Source organism: Petaurus breviceps, unplaced genomic scaffold (assembly GCF_028583685.1).
Source record: "Petaurus breviceps papuanus isolate PSGF00001 unplaced genomic scaffold, PetGlider_PUasm1.0 91133, whole genome shotgun sequence".
Taxonomy (NCBI): Eukaryota; Metazoa; Chordata; class Mammalia; order Diprotodontia; family Petauridae; genus Petaurus; species Petaurus breviceps.
The window spans coordinates 97570793-97594676 of record NW_027187419.1 but is presented as its reverse complement, the minus strand read 5'-3'; the positions used below and the strand labels follow the sequence as shown (position 1 = coordinate 97594676).

Below are 23884 nucleotides of genomic sequence, written 5' to 3'. Positions count from 1 at the left end.
CAAATTCTTTCTGCTATATTGTACTGCTGTGCTTAATCTCTATTTTGTTTTGTTTTGTTTTTGTCTTTTTGGAGGGGGAAGGCAGGGCAGTTTGGGTTAAGTGACTTGCCCAAGGTCACACAACTAGTAAGTGTTAGGTGTCTGAGGTCATATTTGAACTCAGGTCCTCCTGACTCCTGGGCTGGTGCTCTATTCACTGCGCCACCTGGCTGCCCCTCTTAATCTCTGTTTTGAAGATAGGTAAATCAATAAGCATTTGTTAAGTACCTATTGGGGAACTCATTTATTAAGCATAGGTGCCAGATATTATGCTAGGGGCTAGAATAACAGGGGAAAAATGAAATAGTTCTTGCCCTTGAGGAGCACATTGCTATTGGGGAAGACACATGCAAAGTAAACACAAGGTAATTTTGTTGGGAGGACCTCGCAGTTGAAGGAGGTTATCAGAAAATGCTTCGTATAGGAAGTGACATGTAAGCTAAATTTTCAAGGAGGCTAGGGATGGAGGAATAATGGTATAATTTGTAAGGAATTATGGTATAAACTGCAAAGACATACTGGATCCCTATACAGATTGATTTTAATTGTAAGTGTTTTTGGTTTTTTTTTTGTTTGTTTGTTTTGCTTTTTGGAGGCCAATTGGGATTAAGTAACTTGCCCAAGGTCACACAGCTAGTAAGTGTTAAGTGTCTGAGGTCGGATTTGAACTCAGGTCCTCCTGACTCCAGGGCCAGTGCTCTACTCACTGTACCACCTAGCCACCCCTACAGATTAATTATAAACAAAATTGAAAGCAAGGACTCTCTCATTTTATTCTTGTATCTTGTGCATCTGTAATAGGAAGACAGCATGGCATATAGTATATAGGGTGGCAGAGCTGACCAAGGAGCCAGGAAGACCTGAGTTAAGTCCTATCTCTGATACAGGCTTTGTGATCCTGGAAAAGGTACTTAACATCTCAGTGCCTCAGGCAAGTTTTTAAGACTAGAAATTGTGGAGCAGGTGCTCATCTGCATTGGTAGAGGGAATTACCACACCAGGAGTTGCTTTCACAAATGAAATCACAAGTCTAGAAAAGAAAAAAAATCCATTGTGCTTAGCACAGTGCCTTACACATTTGTTGTTTTTCAGTAACCCCTTTTGGGATTTTCTTGGCAAAGATACTGGAGTTGCTTGCTATTTCCTTCTCCAGCCTTACACATAGTAAATGCTTAAATCTCATCGGATGGGCTTGTACTGAATCAAGATAAATTACTTGTAAGGTACCTATCACAATTGGACATAATGTTATGGGTGAGCATGCAAATGAATCATTTCTTGGCTCACCTTTTCTCTCATATAGTAGGTGAAGGTAGGACTGTGACAAGGCAGAAGAATAGAAGCTTCTGAAGTCTGTACTTAAGAAGTAATGCAGAACTTTGACTATATATTTTTTATTTTTATTTTTTGCTTTTTCGGAGGGGGGGAAGTTAGGACAGTTGGGGTTAAGTGACTTGCCCAAGATCACACAGCTAGTTTTGTGTTAAGTGTCTGAGGTCGGATTTGAACTCAGGTCCTCCTGACTCCAGGGCCGGTGCTTTATACACTGCGCCACCTAGCCACCCCAAGAACTTCAACTATATGAAACATCACTCACTATTAGTTTAGCAGTTTGTTTTTCCTGTTGCCTCAGTGATATTTCCCTTACCCGGATGACTAATGCTCATTAGACATAGCATCCTCTGTACAAAGAGCTTTGTGTTATGGCGAATTAGAAAATAAAAAAAGACATCATTGTTCCACTTGAGGAATTTACTTTGGGAAAAAGCAAGATAATGTCAAAATATGTGCCTTGTGACTAAAACCCTGCCTTTTCTCATTCTCTATTGTTTTGAAACTTAAAAGTGTGCACAAAACCTAAATCTCAGGGCACACACTAAAATGAAGTGAAACGAATATATTTGGCCAAGTGATGAAAGATGGCAAGAGACAACGCTTAATAACTGATCTTCAAATGGCACATTATTTCCCCAGCAATTGATTTAATTTTTCTTTTTAAAATGAATATTGGATTCTCTAATCTGGAATTAAAATCAGTTTCCAAATGGAAAATATATCCCCAAACTAGGAAATTTAGGGTACCTTCATATAATACAGATAGGGCAGATTTAAGTCAGATGCTTATCAAGAAATAGTACTGTGCCATGATGGTTGTCCCTTCCATGGTGAAAGGTTTAATTATTGCTAATGGTTACAAAAGGATAGACATTTGCCATTTTTCTTCAGAGATTTACTCGGAACCTAATCCTTGTTGACATTTCTTAATTTGTCTGCCAGCAAAAAAGATTAGACTGAGCTATACACATTTGGGATACAACAGATTCTTTCAGGATAGCAATAGTGTCAAATTTTGTGCTGGAAATTGGCATATCCAACATGACTAACTAGATGGTGATTGATGGATGCTAATTCTTCTTCCATTGTATCTTTTGTTGATTCTCATATGACCTGGTCATTTTTTTCTATGACCTAGACAGACTTTTTGAGATGGAAACTTTTCAGTCTTTCCAAATAGGTTTCTGAGTGACTTCAATATGTGTTAATTAAAAATAAGGCTAATCCTTTTATAAAGAGATTTAGGAGAGATAATTCAAATTGATCATTTCAAACAACTTCTCTATTCTGGACTGGGAAAGAAAACAATGCCTTTTGACCAGTAGTATTGGGAAATTATGGGATCATAGATTTAGAGATGGGAGAGATCTGAGAGGACATCTAGAACAATGTATGTTCCAGCTGAGGAAGAGAAGTCTAGAAAGGTTAAATGACTTGCCCAAGGTCATATTGTTCATCTTCTGTTTGAACCATTGATGACCCATGTATGTCCTAAAGGGTGAACATTTGTCAAGCACTAAATGTGGCTTCAACCATTGTTGTAATTACCAAAAGATTGGGAAGTTGATTTAAGAAAAGAGGAGGTTTCAATACATCTAATACCCATACTCCTTTTCCAAATAGTACTTTTTATGCTGCTCCCATTGCCTTCACTATCCCATGTATTGCTTGAACCACTGCCATCTTCCATTGTTCCTCTTTTCCTAAATCAACTTCACAATCTTTTAGTAATTATAACAATGGATGAAGCCACATTTAGTGCTTTATAAGTGTTCACCCTTTAGGGCATACATGGGTCATCAATGGTTCAGACAGAAGCTGGACAATAGTACAAGAAGGAAGAAATCCATGAGTAATAAGACAGGAAATGAGTCTATTTTAAGAAAGAGAATTGCAGTGACCTTGGGGAGAAATGAAAAGGTTTTTCCACCACTAGGTTTAGTCTTATCCAGCTATGGGTAGAAATTGTGTCAGCTCCAGCCAAAGGAGAGTTGCTTACTTAAGGCATTTGGGGATTGGATCTGAAAGGAGTTTTAAAAAATCTTGTGTGATTTGGAAATACTTCTTGCTTTTAGTAACTATGGACAGTTGTAATATAAAAGATAACAAATATTTGTCGATTTGACCTGAAGGCTTTTACTGGTTCTAAATCCTACAGGCAGTATGGTATAATGGATAGAGAGTTGACCTTGATACTAGGAAGACCTGGGTTGAGGTACCTCCTCTGATATACATTGCTGTGTTTCCCTAGACAAATCACAGTCTCTCAGTGCTCTGGGCCAAAGTTTTCAAATATGAACCATCAGGCTACATGGTCCCACAGTACTCTCTAGGAACCAGATTAAATTGGGAGTATTTAACAAAATAAATAAAAATATAATACAACATAAATAACATTACATTTTAAAACTAATTAAATATGCTGTCCACAAGGATTCTCATATTTGGATTAATGGTCCATTCCTACTTGAGTTTGACACTGTGCTCTGGGCAAATCTCCAAAACTATAAATTTCAGAGGGAGTGTAGACTACATTGATAGAGGAAGTTTCCATACCCAGGAGTTCCCAGTACCAACGAAATAATAGATCTACTATCCATCCATATCTTAAATTCAGCACATCATAATAAAATCATATCTTTGAGATTTTTAGACTATTGACTACTTTTTTATTATTATATTTTCACAAATTTCAGAGGTAGTCTTATAGCCTAGACCTGATTATTATAGTTCCTCAGGAAATATTTATGCTTAACTCAGTAAGTGTGATTTTGCAAAATACTAGAAAAAAAGGAGGCCTAAATTAAATGTGAATATAAAATTAGAAAAATTATTTGCTAGCAGAATCCTTCCAAGTTTACTGCTTATCAGGTCAAACTGAAGACATAAGTCTTTTATCATGAGCTGTGTGTAACTGGGCCATCTAGGTGACTCAGTGGTGGGCCTAGAGTCAGGAAGGCTCATCTTCCCAAGTTCAAATATGGCCTCAGACACTCACTAGCTGTGTGACCCTGGGAAAGTAATTTAATCCTGTTTGCCTCTTTTTGGTGGCTAGGTGGTGCAGTGAATAGAGTACTGGCCCAGGAGTCAGGAGGACCTGAGTTCAAATCTGACCTTAGACGCTTAACACTTACTAGTTGTGTGACCTTGGACAAGTCACTTAACCCCAATTGCCCTTCCCTCCCCCCTCCAAAAAGCAACCCCCACCAAACAAAAAAAACAACACTTCAGTATCTTTGCTAAGAAAACTTACTTTACTTAAGAAAACTGACAGTGAAATGTGACTGAAAAACAACTGAACAACAGTATGTAATTAATAATAGTATTTTTCCAATATTAAAACCATAAAACACATTTTGATGTCATTTCCTTCTTTTGAAGGAAATATATGGTAAAATTGTGTCTATGTTCTGTTAATTTAGAACTTCTGAAAATTAGGACAGAAGTTAGCCTGAAGTTTTCATTATTTTTGAAAGTAATTTATAATCTATGAGCTAATAACATAAAGTTTTTAGTAGGGTTACTTGTTTCAATGGAGAACATACATTTTAAACATCTTTAAAATATTAAAATTACAAATTTATGTATAGATAGTTAACTTTCTAAATGCAAATCATTCCTATTTATTAACAAAATTCTCCTGAAGACATCTACTAGGCAATGCTTGATTAACTTTCATGGTTTTAATTTTGAACATTTTGCATCTAAATACAGCATAATTTTTTTTAACATTTTTGTATAATTCAGACTTAGAAATTCAGACTGGACTCAGGTTTTTTTATGTAACCTTCCTGGAGTTCATTTTCCTTATCTGTAGAATGAAGAGGTTGGACAGCAGACACTTTCTACCTTTAGATTTAGGATTCTATAGAAATGCGGTATGACTTTAGTGTCCTGGCACAGTGGAAAGTGTGCTTGGTGGCCTAATGGGTAGCATGCTTGGCCTGGAGTCAGGGAGACCTGAGTTCAAACCTAGCCTCAGACACTTAATGCCTGTGTGACCTGGGGCAACTCACTTCATGCTGTTTCCTTAGTTTCCTTATCTGTAAAATGAGCTGGAGAAGGAAATGGTAAACCACTCCAGTATCTTGTGAAGAAACCCCAAATGGGGTCATGAAGGGTGAGACACAATTGAAGAATAATGGAACAACAGTGGAAAAAACATTGGCCCCAGAATTGGGAGACCTAGCTTCAAATCCTGCCTCTAATATTTACTTCCTGTATGAACTTGGCCAAGTCCTTTCCTTCTCTGGGTCTCAGTTTTATCATCTCTAAGATCAATGGGTTGGATGACTGCTGAGGGCCATTTTGGCTCTGGATCGATGATTCTAGTAGCTATTTAAGAAAGAGAAGAACTTCCTAATCTGAAATTCATCAAGCATGGAATGGTTTATTATGGAGAGTTTGCAGTGCCTTTCTTTTAGGCTTTAGAGTTGGAAGAGAAGACTTTTAGATATCCTGCTCTATAATCTTGTAGATGCAGAAATTGAGTCTTAGAGAGGTGAAGGGACTTACCCACAGTTAGGTGATTGGTGGTCAAACCAAGATTCAAACCCAGTTTGTCTGATTGATGATCCTGTCTTTATTCTGCAGGACCCTGCTTCCCCTCCATGTAGAGCAGTGAAAAGACCACTGGATCTTTAAGACCAGATGGGAAATTTAGGACCTCTAAAATTGAGGGTACTGGGCCTTATTAAGATCTTTTGCTAACCTTTGTATGACTGTGATTGTTTGGATAAATGTTTTTTGTGCTTTGCATTTATTGCTATAGTGAAAATTTATCCCACAAAAACCTAAGAGCCTGTTGCATTCCATTTCTCTAAGTAGCAGAGAATATTAGAATAGCGTTCTGATTGATGTCATATTATTTTCACAGATGAACAGCCCTTCCTCATAACTGTAAGAAAGAATATAATTTATGGAATCTCCCTTAATCCTGAGGAGAAAACCAATGATGCCATGGTTCCTATCGCAGGGATACAGAATGGTTTCGATGTTGACTTTGATGATTCAGAGCAGTACATCTATTGGGTTGAAAATCCAGTGAGTGTTATATTTTAGGGAACATCTAAGGTCACTTTGGAAAAACTTGCGCAATGTCTTTATGAGAAGAATATATTTTGTATTGTGGTAATTGGTGAAATGGTGTAGAAGTGGATGAAATTAACAAATCTCTTGATTAGTTGGACACCCATAATTATATTACTGAAAATTAGCCATAGTGTACATAGTGGATTAAGTTCCAGACTTGTGGTCTAGAAAACTTGGGTTTAAAACTACACTATGACACATACAATCTGTGTGACCCGTGAGCAAGCCACTTAATGTGCTCTAGGAAAGGCAGCTCTTTTAGATGATAAACTGTAGATTTGCATTGGTGGAGGGAATTTGGTCCTGAGAGTTCCCTTCATGGATGAAATTATAGTTGTTTTTTTCCCTCTAGATTTTAGAGGACTTTTTTTCCTTTTTAAGTTTTTCCCCTTTTTACCCAATTACATCTAAAAATAATTTTTAACATTCTTTTAAAAAAATTTTGAGTTCCAGATTCTCTCCCATCCTCCCCTCCTTGAGAAACCAAGCAACTTGATATAGATTATATATGTATAGCCATACAAAACATTTCATATTAGTCATGTTGTGAAAGAAATGAGAGCAAAGAGCCCAAAAAAAGATAAAGTAAAAAAAAAATGCTTCAATCTACATTCAGACTCCATCAGTTCTTTCTCTGGAGATGGAGAGCATTTTTCTTTTTTTGAAATTTACTTTCTATTCATGGAAGAAAACATTTTTGTTAGCATTTTTCATCATATGTTCTTTGGAATTGTCTTGGATCACTGTATTGCTAAGAATAGCTAAATCATTCACACCTGGTCATCATACAATACTGTAACTATATATACTGTTTTCCTAGTTCTGCTCAATTCACTTGGCATCAACTGATGTAAGTCTTTTCAGGTTTTTCTGAAAGCATCCTGCTCATTTCATATAACAGCACAATAATATTACATCACAATCATATACCATAACTTGGAAAACCATTCCACAATTGATGAGCATTTCCTCAATTTCCAATTCTTTTCCACCGCTAAAGGGCTTGTTATAAATATTTTTGTACATATAAGTCCTCTTCCTTTTTTTTTATCTCTTTGGGACACAGACCTAGGAGTGGTATTGCTGGGTCAAAGGGTATGCATGGTTTTATAGCACAAATTATTCCCTAGAATGGTTGAATCAGTTCACAACAATAGTATATTAGTGTCTTAATTCTTTTATATCCCCTCCAACATTTGTCATTTTTTTTTGAAATCACAGTTCTTAGTTAAAAAAAATATCTCACATATCTGTGCTACTGTGTACAAAGAGGTTCCTCTCAACAATTTTGTGAGGCAGGTAACACAAATATTATCTTCATTTGACAAATAAGTAAGCTGAAACTCTGAGAGCCTAAGCCTTATCCATGGTGACATACATAACAAGTGTTACAACTAAGACTTGAGCTCAGGTCTTCTGATGCTAAAGCCAATAATTTTCCCACCACATAACACTGCTTCCTTAATAAAATCTCCTAATGCATGCCAATGCCTGGTACCCATCAGCCTGTGTCTTATTGAAACATTCACATATAAGCATGAAATTGCCCCAGAACAAGGGTCAGCAACCTTTTGCCCTGAGTGCCACCAATTAGGCCTAAACAATGGCTGTGGTACCATTGAATGCCACTGACAGATCTAAAACATAGGGAGAAGAAAAGGAGAAAAAAAAGAAAGGAAAAAGAAAAGAATTAGGAAGGGAATGGAGAGAAAGAGAGAGAGAAAACTAGGAAAATAAAAGAGGTAAGAGAAAGAAGAAAAAAGAGAAAAGAAAATTACATATGTTAGGAAGTGTTTGAGCAGCACTACGAATTTCCCTGGAGGTTACTTAGCAACCTCTATGCTGTGGTTCTTTAACTCTTTTCTACAGGATGCTTCACAGCAATTACTAATTTATTATGATTATTTATTAATAATTATTATGTAATACTTAAATATAAGTTTAAATAAATAATATAATCTAAATTAATAGGAATCCTTTGGATAAGGTGACAGGAGGACCCTGGAGGGTTTGGGAATGCAGCAAACCTGAGCTAGAAATCTCTCACAACTTCCATACACACTCGGCAAAAAGCCAGTTCCTTCTCTAAGTGTGGGTTTGCTACTGAGGGTTTTACTCCTGCCTGCATCAGTTCCCTGGTTTCTCTCTATGCTCACTTTATTTGCTGTACATACATTTGCTTCTAACCTAACAGAGAACAATTCAAGATCACCCGATATCATGTGTCCCTGGTTGAATTTGAGTAAGAGAAGGTGCAGAAGTGACATAGATGAGACAGTTTGGGGATTCTTTGGCTCCATAGTAACGTACCCCTTTCATGAGACCAAGTTTCCAGGCCTCACATTTCATATCTTTGGTGGAGTCATTTTGATCATATTCCCATCATAAAAGAAGAAATAGATTTATCACTAACTTTAGTTTATAATCTAAGAAGTGAACCCTGTTTTCTCACTCTGCTCAAGCTGGAGTGCATACATTTCCGTCTGTACACTTAAAATCAGTTATTATGTCACCGGTATTAAGGAAGGAAGGAAATAAACCTTTATTGAGTGGTTGCTATGTACCAATCACTGTGCTAAGCACTGGAAATAAAAATACAAGCCGAGAGAAATTCAGTCCCTGCCCTCAAGAAGTTCACATTCTAATGGGTAAAGATCACACATAAAAGCCCCCAAATGGGAGGAAGGGTGGAAATGAAGATGCTCAGATTGGTAACATGGTTTTGAAGTCCAGAAACCAGACTCAGGGCTGGGAGGGGAATTAAGATCATTTTAGGACCTCCATAGAATGGAGGTCTGTAGGGGCAAATATACTGGCATACCCAGGATGGCTGCTAGCCCAGGTTCTTAGATTTGCTTTACTAGGAAAGATAGCTGCTTAAGGGGTCAACAATCTTTAAATTACATTCACTAGTTCAGGGGAAAAGTCAGAACCCTGAACTTCAGAGAAAATGCAAACAGAGAAAATACAAGCCGAGAAATAAAGACCAACAGACAGGGCTCTGACTGCCTGAATAATCAACTATACCCTTTATATACATCCCTAGATTGAGAAATCCTTTACAGCTGAGCACTCAGGGAGCTCTAAACATATGGCCACTCAGAAATCTAGACAAGGAATCACAAGATCCTTCTCGTAAGCAAACCCCCAAAGCAAAATCCTAACTCAGAGTATATATACACTCCTCAGAACCAGAAAGTATCACAACCCTCATGACTCAGTGCCTAATTAGAAATTAGCAAAAGGTGTGAAAGCCTTCCTCCAAGCAAGCCTCCCCTAAGTAAGCTTCCCTTAAAGGGCTCCATGTGAGGGATATTCCAGATTGAGAAGGTTGAAGGGGAGATTTGATGTTCCAGGGCAACAAGGTCTCAGGTAATGAGGGAAATTCTAGGATGAGGCATTGGCAGAAGCATGGTTTTGACATTTGGCAGTCAGGAGCATTCACCAATGAAAAAACATAGTGGTTGTTACTTTTGCGTCAAATATATGAAGTATTAGACAAATAAAGAATTTGGTAGGAAAAGGCATGTTCATTAAGAGGAGGGGGAGCGGCCAGGTAGCACAGCGAGTAAGAGCACTGGCTCCAGTGTCAGGATGACCTGGGGATTGAACCTGGGCTCAGACACTTAGCACCCACCCAGAAACACCTGGCCATGTAACTGTGAGCAAATTACTTAACGCTGATTGCTTTAAAAAAAGAAAAAAAAAGAAATATATCATTAAGAGGAGGGGAGGAATGGAGGGAGAGATAGAATTTGAAACTAAAAATTAAAAAAATTTTTTTAAAAATTGTTTTAACATGTAACTGTGGAAAAAAAATAAAATATATTAAAAAAAAGAATCCCTGTCCTTGAAATTATCTAATTTTCTTTGCCTTTTTTTTTCCCTAAGGGTGAAATTCACAGAGTAAAATCAGATGGCACCAACAGGACAGTGTTTGCTCCTGCATCTGTTCTGGGATCTCCAGTAAGCCTAGCTTTAGACTGGATCTCTCGAAATCTTTATTATACCAATCCTGGAACACATTCGATTGAGGTAATTATTCCACAATCTTCTATCTTCTTTAAACAACAGTTAGCAATTATATATATATATATATACATATATACACACACGCACACACACACACATATATATATATATAGTGCTTTAGGATTTATAGAATACTTTACATATGTAAAGTATTCAATAATTCATATCATTCGATTTTCACTCTAATCCTATGAAATAGGTGCTATTATTAGCCCCATTTTACAAAGGAGGAGACTGAGGCACGTGTGTCACAAGGCTAGTATCTAAGGAGGGATTTGGACTTGGGTCTTTCTGATTCCAAGTCCAGTGTTCTATGTACTGTACCAGCTCTCTGCCTTGCTTCTCAAATGAGGAATTAAAAAAAAAATGGTTCTCTAGCCATATGAAGATAATCACTTGGAAAAATAATAAATTAAAAATAAAATAATAAGGTAGATTTTGAAATTATTGAAAAAGAATCTAGGCATCTAGGTAACTCACTGGATAGAGTGCTGGAGTCAGGAACACCTGGGTTCAAATTCAGTCTCAGATACTAGATATGTGATCCTGGGCAAGTCACTTAACCTCTGCTTCTATTTTGAGGATCAAATGATATAAGATTAGCAAAGCACTTAGGACAATGCCTGGCACATGGTAAGTACTTAATAAATGTTTGTTTATCTCCTTCCTTCTATACTCAGATGGAGAAAAGAGGAAGAATATTTTGTTTATATGGAGACTAAAGTCCTCAGAGTTATTGGAGAAAATGAATTTTTTAAAAGAATGGTTATTGCTGCTTTCTCTCTTCCTTTCTCCTCATTTCAGTTCTAATTAAAAGTCAATATTACCTTTCTGATTTGAGGCAGATTATTGGATGTCTCTGCCTTAGTTTGGGAACAGAAACTAAATCTGAATTCTGAATTCTTTTGATGGATTTATTGCATGTGATAAGCATTAGCCCTTAGGCTAATTGTAGAAGCAACTCAAGCTATTGAATCAATATATGACTATACTGAGAGGAGAAGGAAATGTTATTTGCTTATATTCATATGGAACCAAATGGATGGTGATTGAGTTTGATAATTTTTTATAACCATACTGAATAAATGCTATATTTTGTTATGTGTCATAGGTAGTGGTTGCTGTTCAAGAATGAATTGTCAACTCTTTGGGTTTGTGGCTTATTGAATTCTATTCAATTCAATGTAAGTTTAGAAAGAGGAAGGGAACATTGCAAGTAGAGCTTGTTATATTAAGGTAACACAACTGACCTAGAGTAAATTAGATGCTACCTAGTAAGAAGAAAGCATGATATATTAATAAATTTTTATCTTTTCCAATACTATAAAACCAGATGGAATTAAGTAAGATGAAATATAACCAATATGAGGAATACATAATAGAATGTATTGAATAAAATATAGACATTCACTACTCAGAATATTAGCAGTCATTTAGCTATGTAAGAAAAGATTTTAAGTTGATCCTGATTCTTGTGTAATTTAATGAATGTACAAATAATCAAACAAAATATTATGTCCGAAATTTAATTAATTGGACTTTGATGTAAGTTAATTTACCTCAATTGGATCAGCATTTGTCTTTTACAGTATTTTTATATTATCAATAAAAGTCCTTTAGGAAGAATGACCTTGGATTAATTAGACTGTTGGGTATCTTTGGTCTATTTTTCCCTTTGGGAAGGATTTAAATGACATTGATTTATTTATAAGCGAAGCTGTTCTCTGCCAATTCCAGTTTCATTAATTATATTAAGAAATTATATAAATTTCATTAATAAAAAGAGGTCATTTCTTTACTATTTGTCTCTTTTTTTAAAACATGAAGATAGTTCTTTAATTTCAATGTAAAAATACAAGTGCTGAAGAAATGGGTACACAGGTTCCCACTAGGGGTAGCTATATGTCTATTTTCTAAAAAGAATTTTGCAACTAAAGAAGGAGTTTGAAAAGCACGAGAGGATGAGAACCTCATCCATGTAGAAAAACAAGGAAAAGAGGCTTTCTTTTTGAACAAAGAAAATCATAGACTCTGGGAAATGAAAGACTTGTTGCAATGAAAGGCTTCCTGGCAATCTTAAGAGTCTGAAAGAAGGGAGACTCATAGAATCAGTGACTAGTGGCTTGGCAAGAGAATAGGATAGTATGCTGAGAAATAAAATATGAGTTGCAAGAAACTGTGGATTTTTCCACTGATGTACTTTTTGGTGACAAAACTCCTCAAGTGAAAGATCTTAGTGCTTGATGGGACTAAGAGATCGAGTTCCCTCATTTTCTAGGAAACTGATGTCTTATAGAAATTAGATGTCTTTGGTTCACACAGTAGAGTTGGGTCAAGAATCCCAGTCTCTAGTCTGCCTTACAACCTGCTTCGTTCTTTGCTCTCTGTTTTCTCAATAAGTATTCTTTAAATATTTATTGTCATTATCCCTCATCTTTCCCAGATAAAGTCCAGGCAGTCTTCATACCAGTAAAAACTTGAAAGTATTTTTATTGGCCTAATCTCCCACATTGAAAAGCCCTGCCTGATTTTTGGAGGCTCACTAATGACTCTTTCCTTTCCGAGACCATAGTGACTCTATGGTACTCATCAGACTAGCTGTTGATTTGGAACAGAATTTGCTACAACTTAGAACAAACTCCATGTGTAGTGTAGTTTTAGTAATCTATTACAGGTGATAATATTGTAGCCAGGTGAATTAGTACTGAGAATATGTGACATGGCATTTGTGTGTTTTAGATCTTAAAATCAGTAAAGTCTCTAAGTAAAAAAAAAGTAGATTATAAATTTTTTTGGTCCTTTCTGAAGCTATGTTCCTTCTGGTTGTAATCTTGAAAGTTTCCTCAGTGAGAAATACTTTTTCCTGAAGAATTTTTCTCACTTAAAATTTTAAGGGAACTTGAGAATACATTTGAGTGAATGATTTTTCTTTTTCTGGTATTATTTGATAGAATTCTTTTGTCATAACCCTGAAGCACACAATTATATGCTGTTGTCTGCATGCCACTTGACACTTTCTACTTTGTCTCATATTTTATTTCTCAGCATACTCTTCTATTTTCTTGCTAACCCCCTACATTGATCTGATGAGAACATCTACCAATCTATGTTTATGCTTTATGAGTCATGATATGTATGCTTTCTTGCTGTTTATTATTTTTTATGTTATGTTTTTCTACCACAAGGTTTTAACGCTTCGAGGTGAAACAAGGTACAGAAAATCTCTGATTACCAATGATGGAACCTCTCTTGGAGTTGGCATTCCGATTGGCATAACTATTGATCCTGTCAATGGGTGAGTTTACAAAATTGCACATGATCTTCTTAGCATCAAACTGATTCATAGTATTAAAGTATAATACAACCAAACATGCAGGAGGATATAATTGTGAGGAAAGGAATTGCTTCATTTTTATCTCTGCACCGCCAGGTTCTAATATAGTGCCTAGTATTTAAGTATTTAGTCAGTCAATAAACATTTGTTGAGTGTTTTCTATGTTCTAGGCACCAAACTAAGCAATGGTAATGCAAAAAAAAAGGCAAAAGGTAGTTTCTGCTCTGAAGGAGCTCACAGTCTAATGGGGAAGATATTCAGGAAACAGATATGTACAAGCAAGTTATATACAGTATAAGTGAGAAATAATCAATAAGAGGAAGGCATTAGAATTAAAGAAGGATCAAGAAAGACTTCTTGTAGAGAGTGGTATTTTTGTTGGGACTTAAATCAAACCAGTGTCTTTCAGGAAGTGATTGGTGGATTTTTTCTATCTATCTTTAGTTTGTCCTCTGATTCTAATAGATTTGGTAGTTTTCATTTGTGATTCTTTAAAGTATATTATCCAGGTTTTTTTTTAAATCATGTTTTGCATGAAGTCCAATAATTCTTAATTGATATCTCTTGAATTATTTTCCAGGTCAGTTGTTTTTTTATATCACATATCTTAGATTCCCTACCCTTTTAATCTTTTGGTTTTATTCTACTATTTGTTTTTTTTAAATTAATTTGTTTGTTTCCTTTTAGTTTACAGGATTCAATTCCACAATTCCTTGAATTTCACATTTTGTCCCCCTTCCTCTCCACCCCCCCCCCCCATGGCAGCTTATAGTCAAGTATAGGATCTGTAAATACTTTCACATTATACATTAGTCAGGTTATAAGGACAGATTGTACCAGCTGGAATGAAAAATGGTAAAGAGGACATAAAACCAAATAAGAGAAGGGAAAAGATCAGGTATCTTGCTTCCACCTGGAATATAAACTTAGTTCTTTCTAGTTCTTTCTCTGGATGCACATTTTTCTCTCCATCATGAGTCTTTTGGGATTGACTTATATCACTGCATTGCTGAGAGGAGTCCAGTCTATCAAAGCTGGTCATCACACATACGTTGTGTCTGTAATTGTGTACAAATTTCTCCTGGTTCTACTCTTCTCACTCAGCATCAGTTCTTTTAAGCCTCTCCAGGTAAATATGAAGACTGCCTGCTCCTCGTTTCTTATAGCACAATGGTATTCCATAACATGCATATACCACAACTTGTTCAGCCATTCCCCAATCGATGGGCACCCCCTTAATTTCCAATTCTTTGCCACCACAAAAAGAGCTGCTATAAACATTTTTGTACATATGGGTCTTTCTCCCATTTCTATGATCTCTTTGGGATATAACTCTAGGAGTGGTATTGCTGGATCAAAGGGTATGAAAGTATTTATAGCCCTTTGGGCATAATTCCAGATTGCTCTCCAGAAAGGCTGGATCAGTTCACAACTCCACCAACAATGCATTAGTGTTCCAATTTGCCCACATCCTCTCCAGCATTTGTCATTTTCCTGTTTTGTCATCTTAGCCAATCTGACTGGTGAGATGTAGTACCTCAGAGTTGTTTTGATTTGCATTTCTCTAATCAATAGTGAATTAGAGCATTTCTTCATGTGCTTATAGATAGCTTTAATTTCTTTCTCTGAAAACTGCTGTTCATATCCTTTGACCATTTATCAATTGGGGAATGACTTGTATTCTTATAGATTTGACTTAATTCTCTGTATATTTTAGAAATGAGTCCTTTGTCAGAGACATAGGTTGTAAAGATTCTTTCCCAATTTCCCACCTCCCTCTTAATCTTGGTTACATTGGCTTTGTTTGTACAGAAACTTTTCAATTTCATGTAGTCAAAATTATCCATTTTACATTTTATAATGTTCTCTAATTCTTGTTTAGTCATAAAGTCTTTCCCTCTCCACAAGTATGATAGGTAAACTATTCCTTGTTTTAGGAGACTGCTTACAGTATCAACCTTTATACCTAGATCATGAACCCATTTAGACTTGATTTTGGTATATGGTGTTAGATAATGGTCTATGCCCAGTTTCTGCCATACTATATTCCAGTTTTCCCAGCAGTTTTTGTCAAATAGTGACTTCTTATCCCCAAAACCAGGGTCTGGAGGTTTATCAAACAATACATTACTATAGTCATTGACTTCTGAATCTCGTGTGCCTAATCTATTCCATTGATCCACTCCTCTATTCCTCAGCCAGTACCAAGTAGTTTTGATGACTGCTGCTTTATAGTACAGATTGAAATCTGGTAAAGCTAGTCCACCTTCCCTAGCATTTCTTTTCATTAATTCCCTTGATATTCTGGACCGTTTATTCTTCCAAATGAATTTTGTTACTATTTTTTTTAGCTCTATAAAGTAGTTTTTTTGTAAATTAATTGATATGGCACTAAATATATAATTTAATTTAGGTAAAATTGTCATTTTTATTATATTAGCACAACCCAGCCACGAGCAATTGATATCTTTCCAATTAGTTAGATCTGACTTTATTTGTGTGAAAAGTGTTTTGTAGTTATGATCATACAGGTCCTGGGTTTGTTTTGGCAGGTAGATTCCCAAATATTTTATAATATCTACAGTAACTTTAAATGGGATTTCTCTTTCTATCTCTTGCTGTTGAATTTCATTGGAAATATATAGGAATGCCGAGGATTTATATGGGTTTATTTTATATCCTGCAACTTTGCCAAATTTATTTATTTTCTCAAGCAGTTTTTTTACTTGATTCTCTAGGATTCTCTAAGTATATCATCATCTTATCTGCAAAGAGTGATAGCTTGGTCTCTTCTTTGCCTAACTTGATTCCTTTGATTTCTTTTTCTTCTCTAATTGCTATTGCTAACATTTCTAGTACCAGATTGAATAAGAGGGGTGATAGTTATTCTACTATTTCTTACAGTAGTATTGAGTAAGTGATTTCTCTTTGGTCTATTATGGTTTGTAGAGATTCTATTTTTTGGGTAATATTTACCATTTTCTAAGCTAATTATTCTTTTTTTTTTTTTTTAAAGCAATTGGGGTTAAGTAACTTGCTCAAGGTTACATGGCCAATTATTTCTGGGTGTGGTGCTAAGTATCTGAGCCTGGATTCGATCCTCAGGTCATCCCGACACTGGGGCTGGTGCTCTTACTCGCTGAGCCACCTGACCACTCCTTAAGCTAATTATTCTTGATATTCTTTCAGTGCTTTTATTTCATTTTTAATCTCATGATTAAATCAAGACTAAATAATGAACAAGCCCATATTATTTATGAGTGCATGACTATGTAGGTATATCACCAATGCAATATTCACAGCGCCAATGGTCACCATAAATATACCTGCATATTGCTTGATTGCAAAATATAACAGACTCTCCATATAGAAGACAGAAGTAAAACATTTATTCAGACACCAGAAAACTGAATCCCAAAACCAGTAAGCTGATTCCATCACAGTAGCAAAGAAGTTAGTAAACCATAACAGCACAGACAGCCACAGCATCCTTTAGTCTTTCCACAAACCAACACAAGCCTAGCTGTCACAGCAGGTGGTAAAAATTAACTTTTACTCAAGTCTAATTGTCTCCCTCCAATGTGTCCTCTCCCCCCAACTGTATCTAGCTACTCTGACTCACAGCTTCCTGTGGGTTCTGTTCCATCCTTTAGTAAACTCCTCCCACCACAGGCTCCATGTGATTACATTCAGCCTTTAAGGGGGCAGAGTATATTTTCAAAACAGGGAAGGTGTTTAAATTCCCTTAGATTTATTAAAGGGAAGGGAAGATCTTCAAATTCCCATTACCCTTACATTTGGCTCTAAGATCTTTCATGTCCCTTACATAGCAAAAATACATTAACAATGCACTTCATTACATAGATTAATGAGAGTTTAGGGGTAACTGATGTCAACAGAGCTTCAAATTCCCATTACCATTGCAGTGGGTTGGAAGGGAGAATACAATGATAAGAATGTACTTTGGTATTATACAGTAGGATAAGAACAAGAAAATGAAGTAATTGTTACTATTTTTTTGCTAGAGCTTATTAGCTTTGAAAAAGATACTGAATTTATTATATGCTGTAAGAAAGCAAATTGTACATAATTTGGTTTAGAGTTTCAGGTGCCATTATTTTTGGTTCCTTTTTTACTTAAAAACATTTTCAGTTACATTTTTTTCCCTCCTTCTTCCTCCTCCCTTACCCATTGAGAAAGCAAGAAATATGATACTCATTATGCATATGAAGTCATGTGAAACATATTTCATATTAGCTATTTCCCATATTAGCTGAATTAGAAAAAAACAAGAAAAATAAAAAAACATATGCTTCACTCTGTACCCTGAGTCTACCAGTTCTCTATCTGCATGTAGAAAGCATTTTGTATCATGAATCCTTTGGCATTGTGTTGGATTATTGTATTGATAGGACTTACTAAATCTTTCACAGTTGATTATATTTATAGTATTTCTGTTACTGTGTAGATTATTCTCTTTCTGCTCACTCCACTTTGCATCAATTCATATAAGTCTTCCCAGGTTTTTCTGAAACCATTCCCTTCATCATTTCTTATAGCATAATAGTATGCCATCATATTCATATACCATTAAATTGTTCAGCCACTTCTCAATTGATGAGGTTCAGTATACAATTCTTTGCCACCATAAAAAGTGCTACTTTAAATATTTTGTGTGAGTCCTTTTTCTTTTATCACCTTGGGATATATAGTTAGTAGTAGTGTTTCTGAATCAAAGGGTATGCACAGTTTTATAACCCTTTAGTCATTGTTACAAATCATTCTCCAGAACTATAACACTGGTTTACAGCTCTGCCAATATTACATTAAATATCTGTTTTCCCACATCTTGTCCAGCATTTGTTATTTTCCTTTTCTGTCATCTTAGCCAATCTGATGGGTATGAGGTGGTACCTCAGAATTGTTTTGATTTACATTTTTATAATTATTAGTGAGTTAGAGTTTTTTAAAATATGATTATTGGTAGCATTGATACTTTCCTCTGAAAACTGCCTCTTCATGTATTTTGACCATTTATCAGTTGGGGAATGGTTGAGTTTATGTTTCAATCCCCAAAATATTTCAATAAAATGTTCTTCATATGCCAGTTGTGGACTTGAAACCATTGAATTTGAACAAAAATACATTCTACTTGTCTATTACATTATATATTCATATCAGCATAACACAAGTCAATAATATTGATTGTTTAAAGTAATTTAATCCAATTTTTGAGTAAGGTTTTACAGTTGAAAATTAGAGGATCATAGAATCCTAGGTCTAGAAAGGATTTGAAGGAGTTGTTTAATCTTGAAATTTGCCTCAAATATACAAATCAAGGCCTTTATCCATCCATCTCATTCTTAAAGGGTTTCAGGGAAAAAGTTTCATAAACTCTCTTGTTAACCTACTTTAGTGTTTACTAATTTTTTTCTGCCAGCAGTATATTATTAGGTATTATGTCCCTCTTTTAAAATTCATTGTCTTTCTACTTATTTATAATTCATTGAGTGATTCATGAGGCATTTTTACATCAGCAAACTGTTGTTGTCTGCTATGAATAGACACTTTACTGAGTGATATGGTGAACACAAAGATAAATAAATTATAATCTCTGCATTCCTAAAATTTACAATTTAATGGGAAATTCCAGGTCTACAAATGGGGGAAAAACTCAAGAGGCAGTTTGTAACAAATATCATAGAAGAGTTACAGGTGAAGTACTATGGGAACTAAGGAAAAGGAGAGACCACTTCCATATGGAAAATTAGGGAAGAACTTGTTGAAGATATAACACATTAGCTTGGTGAGGGATAGTAGGATTTTGGCAGTCAAGATGGCAGTCATGTGTGAAGGAGAGAGGAAAATCCAGATGTAGAGAAAAAAATAAGCAAAGGCAATGAGATAGAAAATTATAAGGCACATTAGGGTAATGTCAAACCAGTAATGTTTTTCTGGAACATGTGGAACATGTGATAGTATATAGGGGGGCGTGTAAATGACAGGATTAGAAAGATAGGTTGGGTCCAGGGCTTAAATTTGGATTTTGTTGGTAGATAGCAAGAAATTTTGAAAGTTTTTGAACAAAGGAATGATCAAAATGTGCTTTGGGAAAGTTGTTCTGACAATCATTTATATGATGGATTTGAAGCCAAATTAGGAGCCTACTAGCTTACTATAATAATTTGGGGAAAAGGAAGTGTGGATTTTTCACCTAGGATGGTGGTGGTATAAATGAAAAAGAAAGGACATACATTTTATAGAGATAATGTTAATGTAGAATCGATTGAACTCAGTAACTAGATATTGAGATCAATGGGAAAAAGGAAGAAAAGATGACTGAAGTTTTGGAAAATGGGTGACTTGGACAATGATAGTCTTTTCTTTAAAAATTGGAGCTCATAGGGAGGAGAGTATTTTGGTAAATGATTTTAACTTAGGATATATTGAGTTTGAAATAATGGGCAAGACATTTAGGTAAAGATATTAATGGGCATTTGAAAATGGGTAAAGAGAGTTGGAAGAGAGATTCAGACCAGAGATAAAATTTGTAGGTAACATATGTAGAACTCAGTGTTGAGACTTTGTGAATAGAAGAGTTCATCAAGGGAAAAGAGTACATATATATGTACACACATGCATACATGCATATACATACATGTATATCTGTATATATGTATGTGTGTATATATACCTTATATATGATGAGAAAGAAGGAGGAGGGAGACAGAGAGAGGAACAGACAGAGACACACACACACAGACAGAGAGAGAGAAAGACAGAAACAGAGAGAGACAGAGAGACAGAGAGAGAGAGCAAATGCCTAAAGATCATTAGATGATTCCTATATTTATTAGGTAAAGAGGAACCAAGGAAGGAAGCAGACAGAAAAATGTTTATGCTTTTCTAAAGAAGTGAGGTTAACTAAAATAGTGTAGTATTGTGTATTAACATGGTAGACAAAGTAAATGAGATTGGGGTGCTGAGAAGGAACTTTGAAAGAGTAATGAAGAGCTAACTAGGGAGCCCAATGTATGTAGAGCGAAAAGTGAATTCAGAAGGGAGAGTGGTTTCAGTGAGGGAATGAGAGAAATAGTGGCTGAGTTAGAGAGGGGGACTTCAAAGTTTAAGGTCTTAGAATTGTAGTGTTAAGTATATCTGTTCTGGTGTGAGGCTAGAGTAGAGATGAAGGTTACTGGATTTGTAGAGTTTGAAGAACTGAAGTCAAACTGATTGTTAAAAAGCTCATTGATGTAGATTTTGAGATTGTCAATGTAGGCAATAGATAAATGTTTTCAGTGGAGATAAAAATTGATTGATTGTTAACAAAGCATCTTTTTAGAGCATTGATTTCTTTACTCTAATGGTCAAACTGTTTCCCACATGTTTATCTCTCTCATAATAAAACAAAATGCATCTAAAATTGGAGTTAGAAAAGAGAGTGAACTAAGATAAATTTTAATTTCTCATGGATACAGTCTCATTACTTGAACTGAGCATCATAGATTCATAGCATCATAAAAATATAGATTTAAAGCAAGAAAGTGTCTCAGAGACTATCTAGCCCAACTCTATTATTTTACAGATAAGGAAATTGAGATCCAGGGAAATTAAGCAACTTACCAAAGGTCATGTAGGTATTAAGTATCAGTAATGAGATATGAACCTATGGAATTTTGTTTTAGAATATAAAAAAATTTTGAAATCTTGTGAAGGAGGACAATAGAAGATTATTGGTAGTATTGTCACATTAGACTATGGAGTGGTGTAAAATAAAAATGATTTTGGAGAAATCCTGGCAAGAGATGCACTTTAACCAGATCATCTCAAGATCGTTTATGTGTAATATTGGAAGGGAAACAAAAAGACAATAAATGGAAAATATTTGTCAGCATTTCTATAACAAACTCTTTGGCAATGACAGTGGAGCCACCACGTTGCGGTTCCCAGTGCTCTACGCTAAGAGAGAAATGGTATTAAAGAAATGAGCAATTAGATTAGATCATCTCCTATAGAAAACGGTTGGTAGAGATAACACAAATTTGAAATTCTTGTAAGATTAATTCTCAAATATATAAAGGCAGGAAAGATACAAAATGATTAGAAAGAAATCATGGAAGGAGCCAGTGTGGTATAGTAGAAAGGCACTAGCACTGGAGTTAGAAGTCCTAGGTTCAAATATTGTCTCTGACTGTTGATACCTGTGTGACCCTGAGTAAGTCATTTAACTTTTTTGGACCTTAGTTTTCTGATCTGTAAAATAAAGTAGCTGAACTCAAGTGGCTTCTGAGGTCCCTTTAAGCATGAGAGTTATAATCTTGTAATTACTACCAGAAAAGATGATTGATAGGACATCAGCCACTACTAGTTTTCATATACTTACCTTTTCAACTCCACTAATCTTTATGAGAATACTTTACATACACCTATCAAGACTATCCTTGATGAAAATATAAGGCAGAATTTTTCAAATTATATTCTATGGCATCTTTACAATGATACAATTGACTGATGGGCACAAAGGATGTGAAATTCCACTTTTTTTGTTTGTTTACTCAAAAATAGCATTTGATTTGGTAGAGCAAAATTCACTTTAAAGCATCTCCTCCAACAAGACATCTTCTATTCATGTATAAAGACTGCAAGATTCTTTGGCAGATGTAATAGTGGAGATAATTTTGACAATTCTCTGATTATTTATTTTGAGCAAGGCATTAAATGGAAAGACATGCACTTACCTAAAGTGTTTGATGCTGTCATGGAGAATGTCCAACACAGAGTTCAAATGGAAGAAGATTGATCTGTAAATGATGAAATCCTCTAGTTGTTCTCATTTGTGATTGTTCTTATATTAATCACCCCCCCCCCAAACTGCTGACACTATACATATTCCTGAGTGACTTAACTTAGTGACAACTACTTAAATAATTTTCACCTGATTTTCCACAAAGGAAAAATCAAATAGATAAAAGAATGCCTATTCTCTATACTAAGTGGTTGAATGGATATTTCAATGAGCTGGTCCAATAGTGCAAATAGCTCAGATAGACATGACGAATGGGCACTGAATTTGGATCATAATTGAATGGGAGGAAGATAAGCTGGATTGCATTTGAGAAATTGTGCAGGTCTTTGAGTGACCCCCAAGTTTCTCTCTAAAGCAAAAATCCATCTATTTTTCTTCCTATGGTGTGTGTGGTCATGAATCATGGAATAACATATAATCTCTGAGGAATTAACATATCTGGTCACCCTTTGGGCAATTGAGAGCTATATAAGCATAAATGGGAAGCAACATGTTACCAATGATGACTAGAATACATGAAGCAGGGATGGCTAGGTGGCGCAGTAAATAGAGCACCAGCCCTTGAGTCAGGAGTACCTGAGTTCAAATACAGCCTCAGACACTTAACACACACTCACACACACACACACACACACACACACACACACACACAAACTAGCCGTGTGACCTTGGGCAAGTCACTTAACCCCAATTGCCCTCCAAAAAGCCATAAATAGAATATATGAAACAGCAAAAAAGATATTTTTCAAGATATGTATTGCTGGAAAAGGAGGTTGGTCATCACATAGCAAGAATTAGTGATAAAAGATGGTGAGCTTATGTTCTGTACTGATAAACATAAAATATTACAAGACCTTGAAGAAGGCACTGATCCACTCCTCACCCCACAATGCTGAATGGATTGTCAGTGGAGGATTTATGAGAGGAAATTAATAGGACGAGAAGGCAAGAACTGGTTGTATCCTGAACCCTTGGAAGGAGTAACTAAATTGAGGTCTCCTGTTGGAGAAATGAAGTATATGATATGGTAAAAAAAAAATTATTATGTTTTTGAAATAAAGCATTTTTTTTAAAGCAATCAGGGTTAAGTAACTTGCTCAAGGTTACATGGCCAGTCATTTCTGGGTGTGGTGCTGAGTATCTGAGCCCGGATTTTGATCCAGGTCATCCCAACACTGAGGCCGGTGCTCTTACTCGCTGAGCCACCTGGCCGTCCCTAAGCAATTGGGGTTAAGTAACTTGCTCAA

The 23884-nt window shown here is 35.6% G+C and overlaps 1 protein-coding gene across 2 annotated transcripts in view; it reads left to right on the top strand.

Annotated features, from left to right (window-relative positions):
- LRP2 (LDL receptor related protein 2) overlaps positions 1-23884 on the top strand; it is a 264762-nt gene that overhangs the window by 129021 nt on the left and 111857 nt on the right. For both annotated transcript variants that reach the window (XM_069080640.1, XM_069080638.1), the window contains exons 32-34: positions 6251-6417; positions 10357-10500; positions 13683-13792. In XM_069080640.1, coding sequence (XP_068936741.1) covers positions 6251-6417; positions 10357-10500; positions 13683-13792 — 421 coding nt within the window. The remainder of the gene's footprint in view (positions 1-6250; positions 6418-10356; positions 10501-13682; positions 13793-23884) is intronic.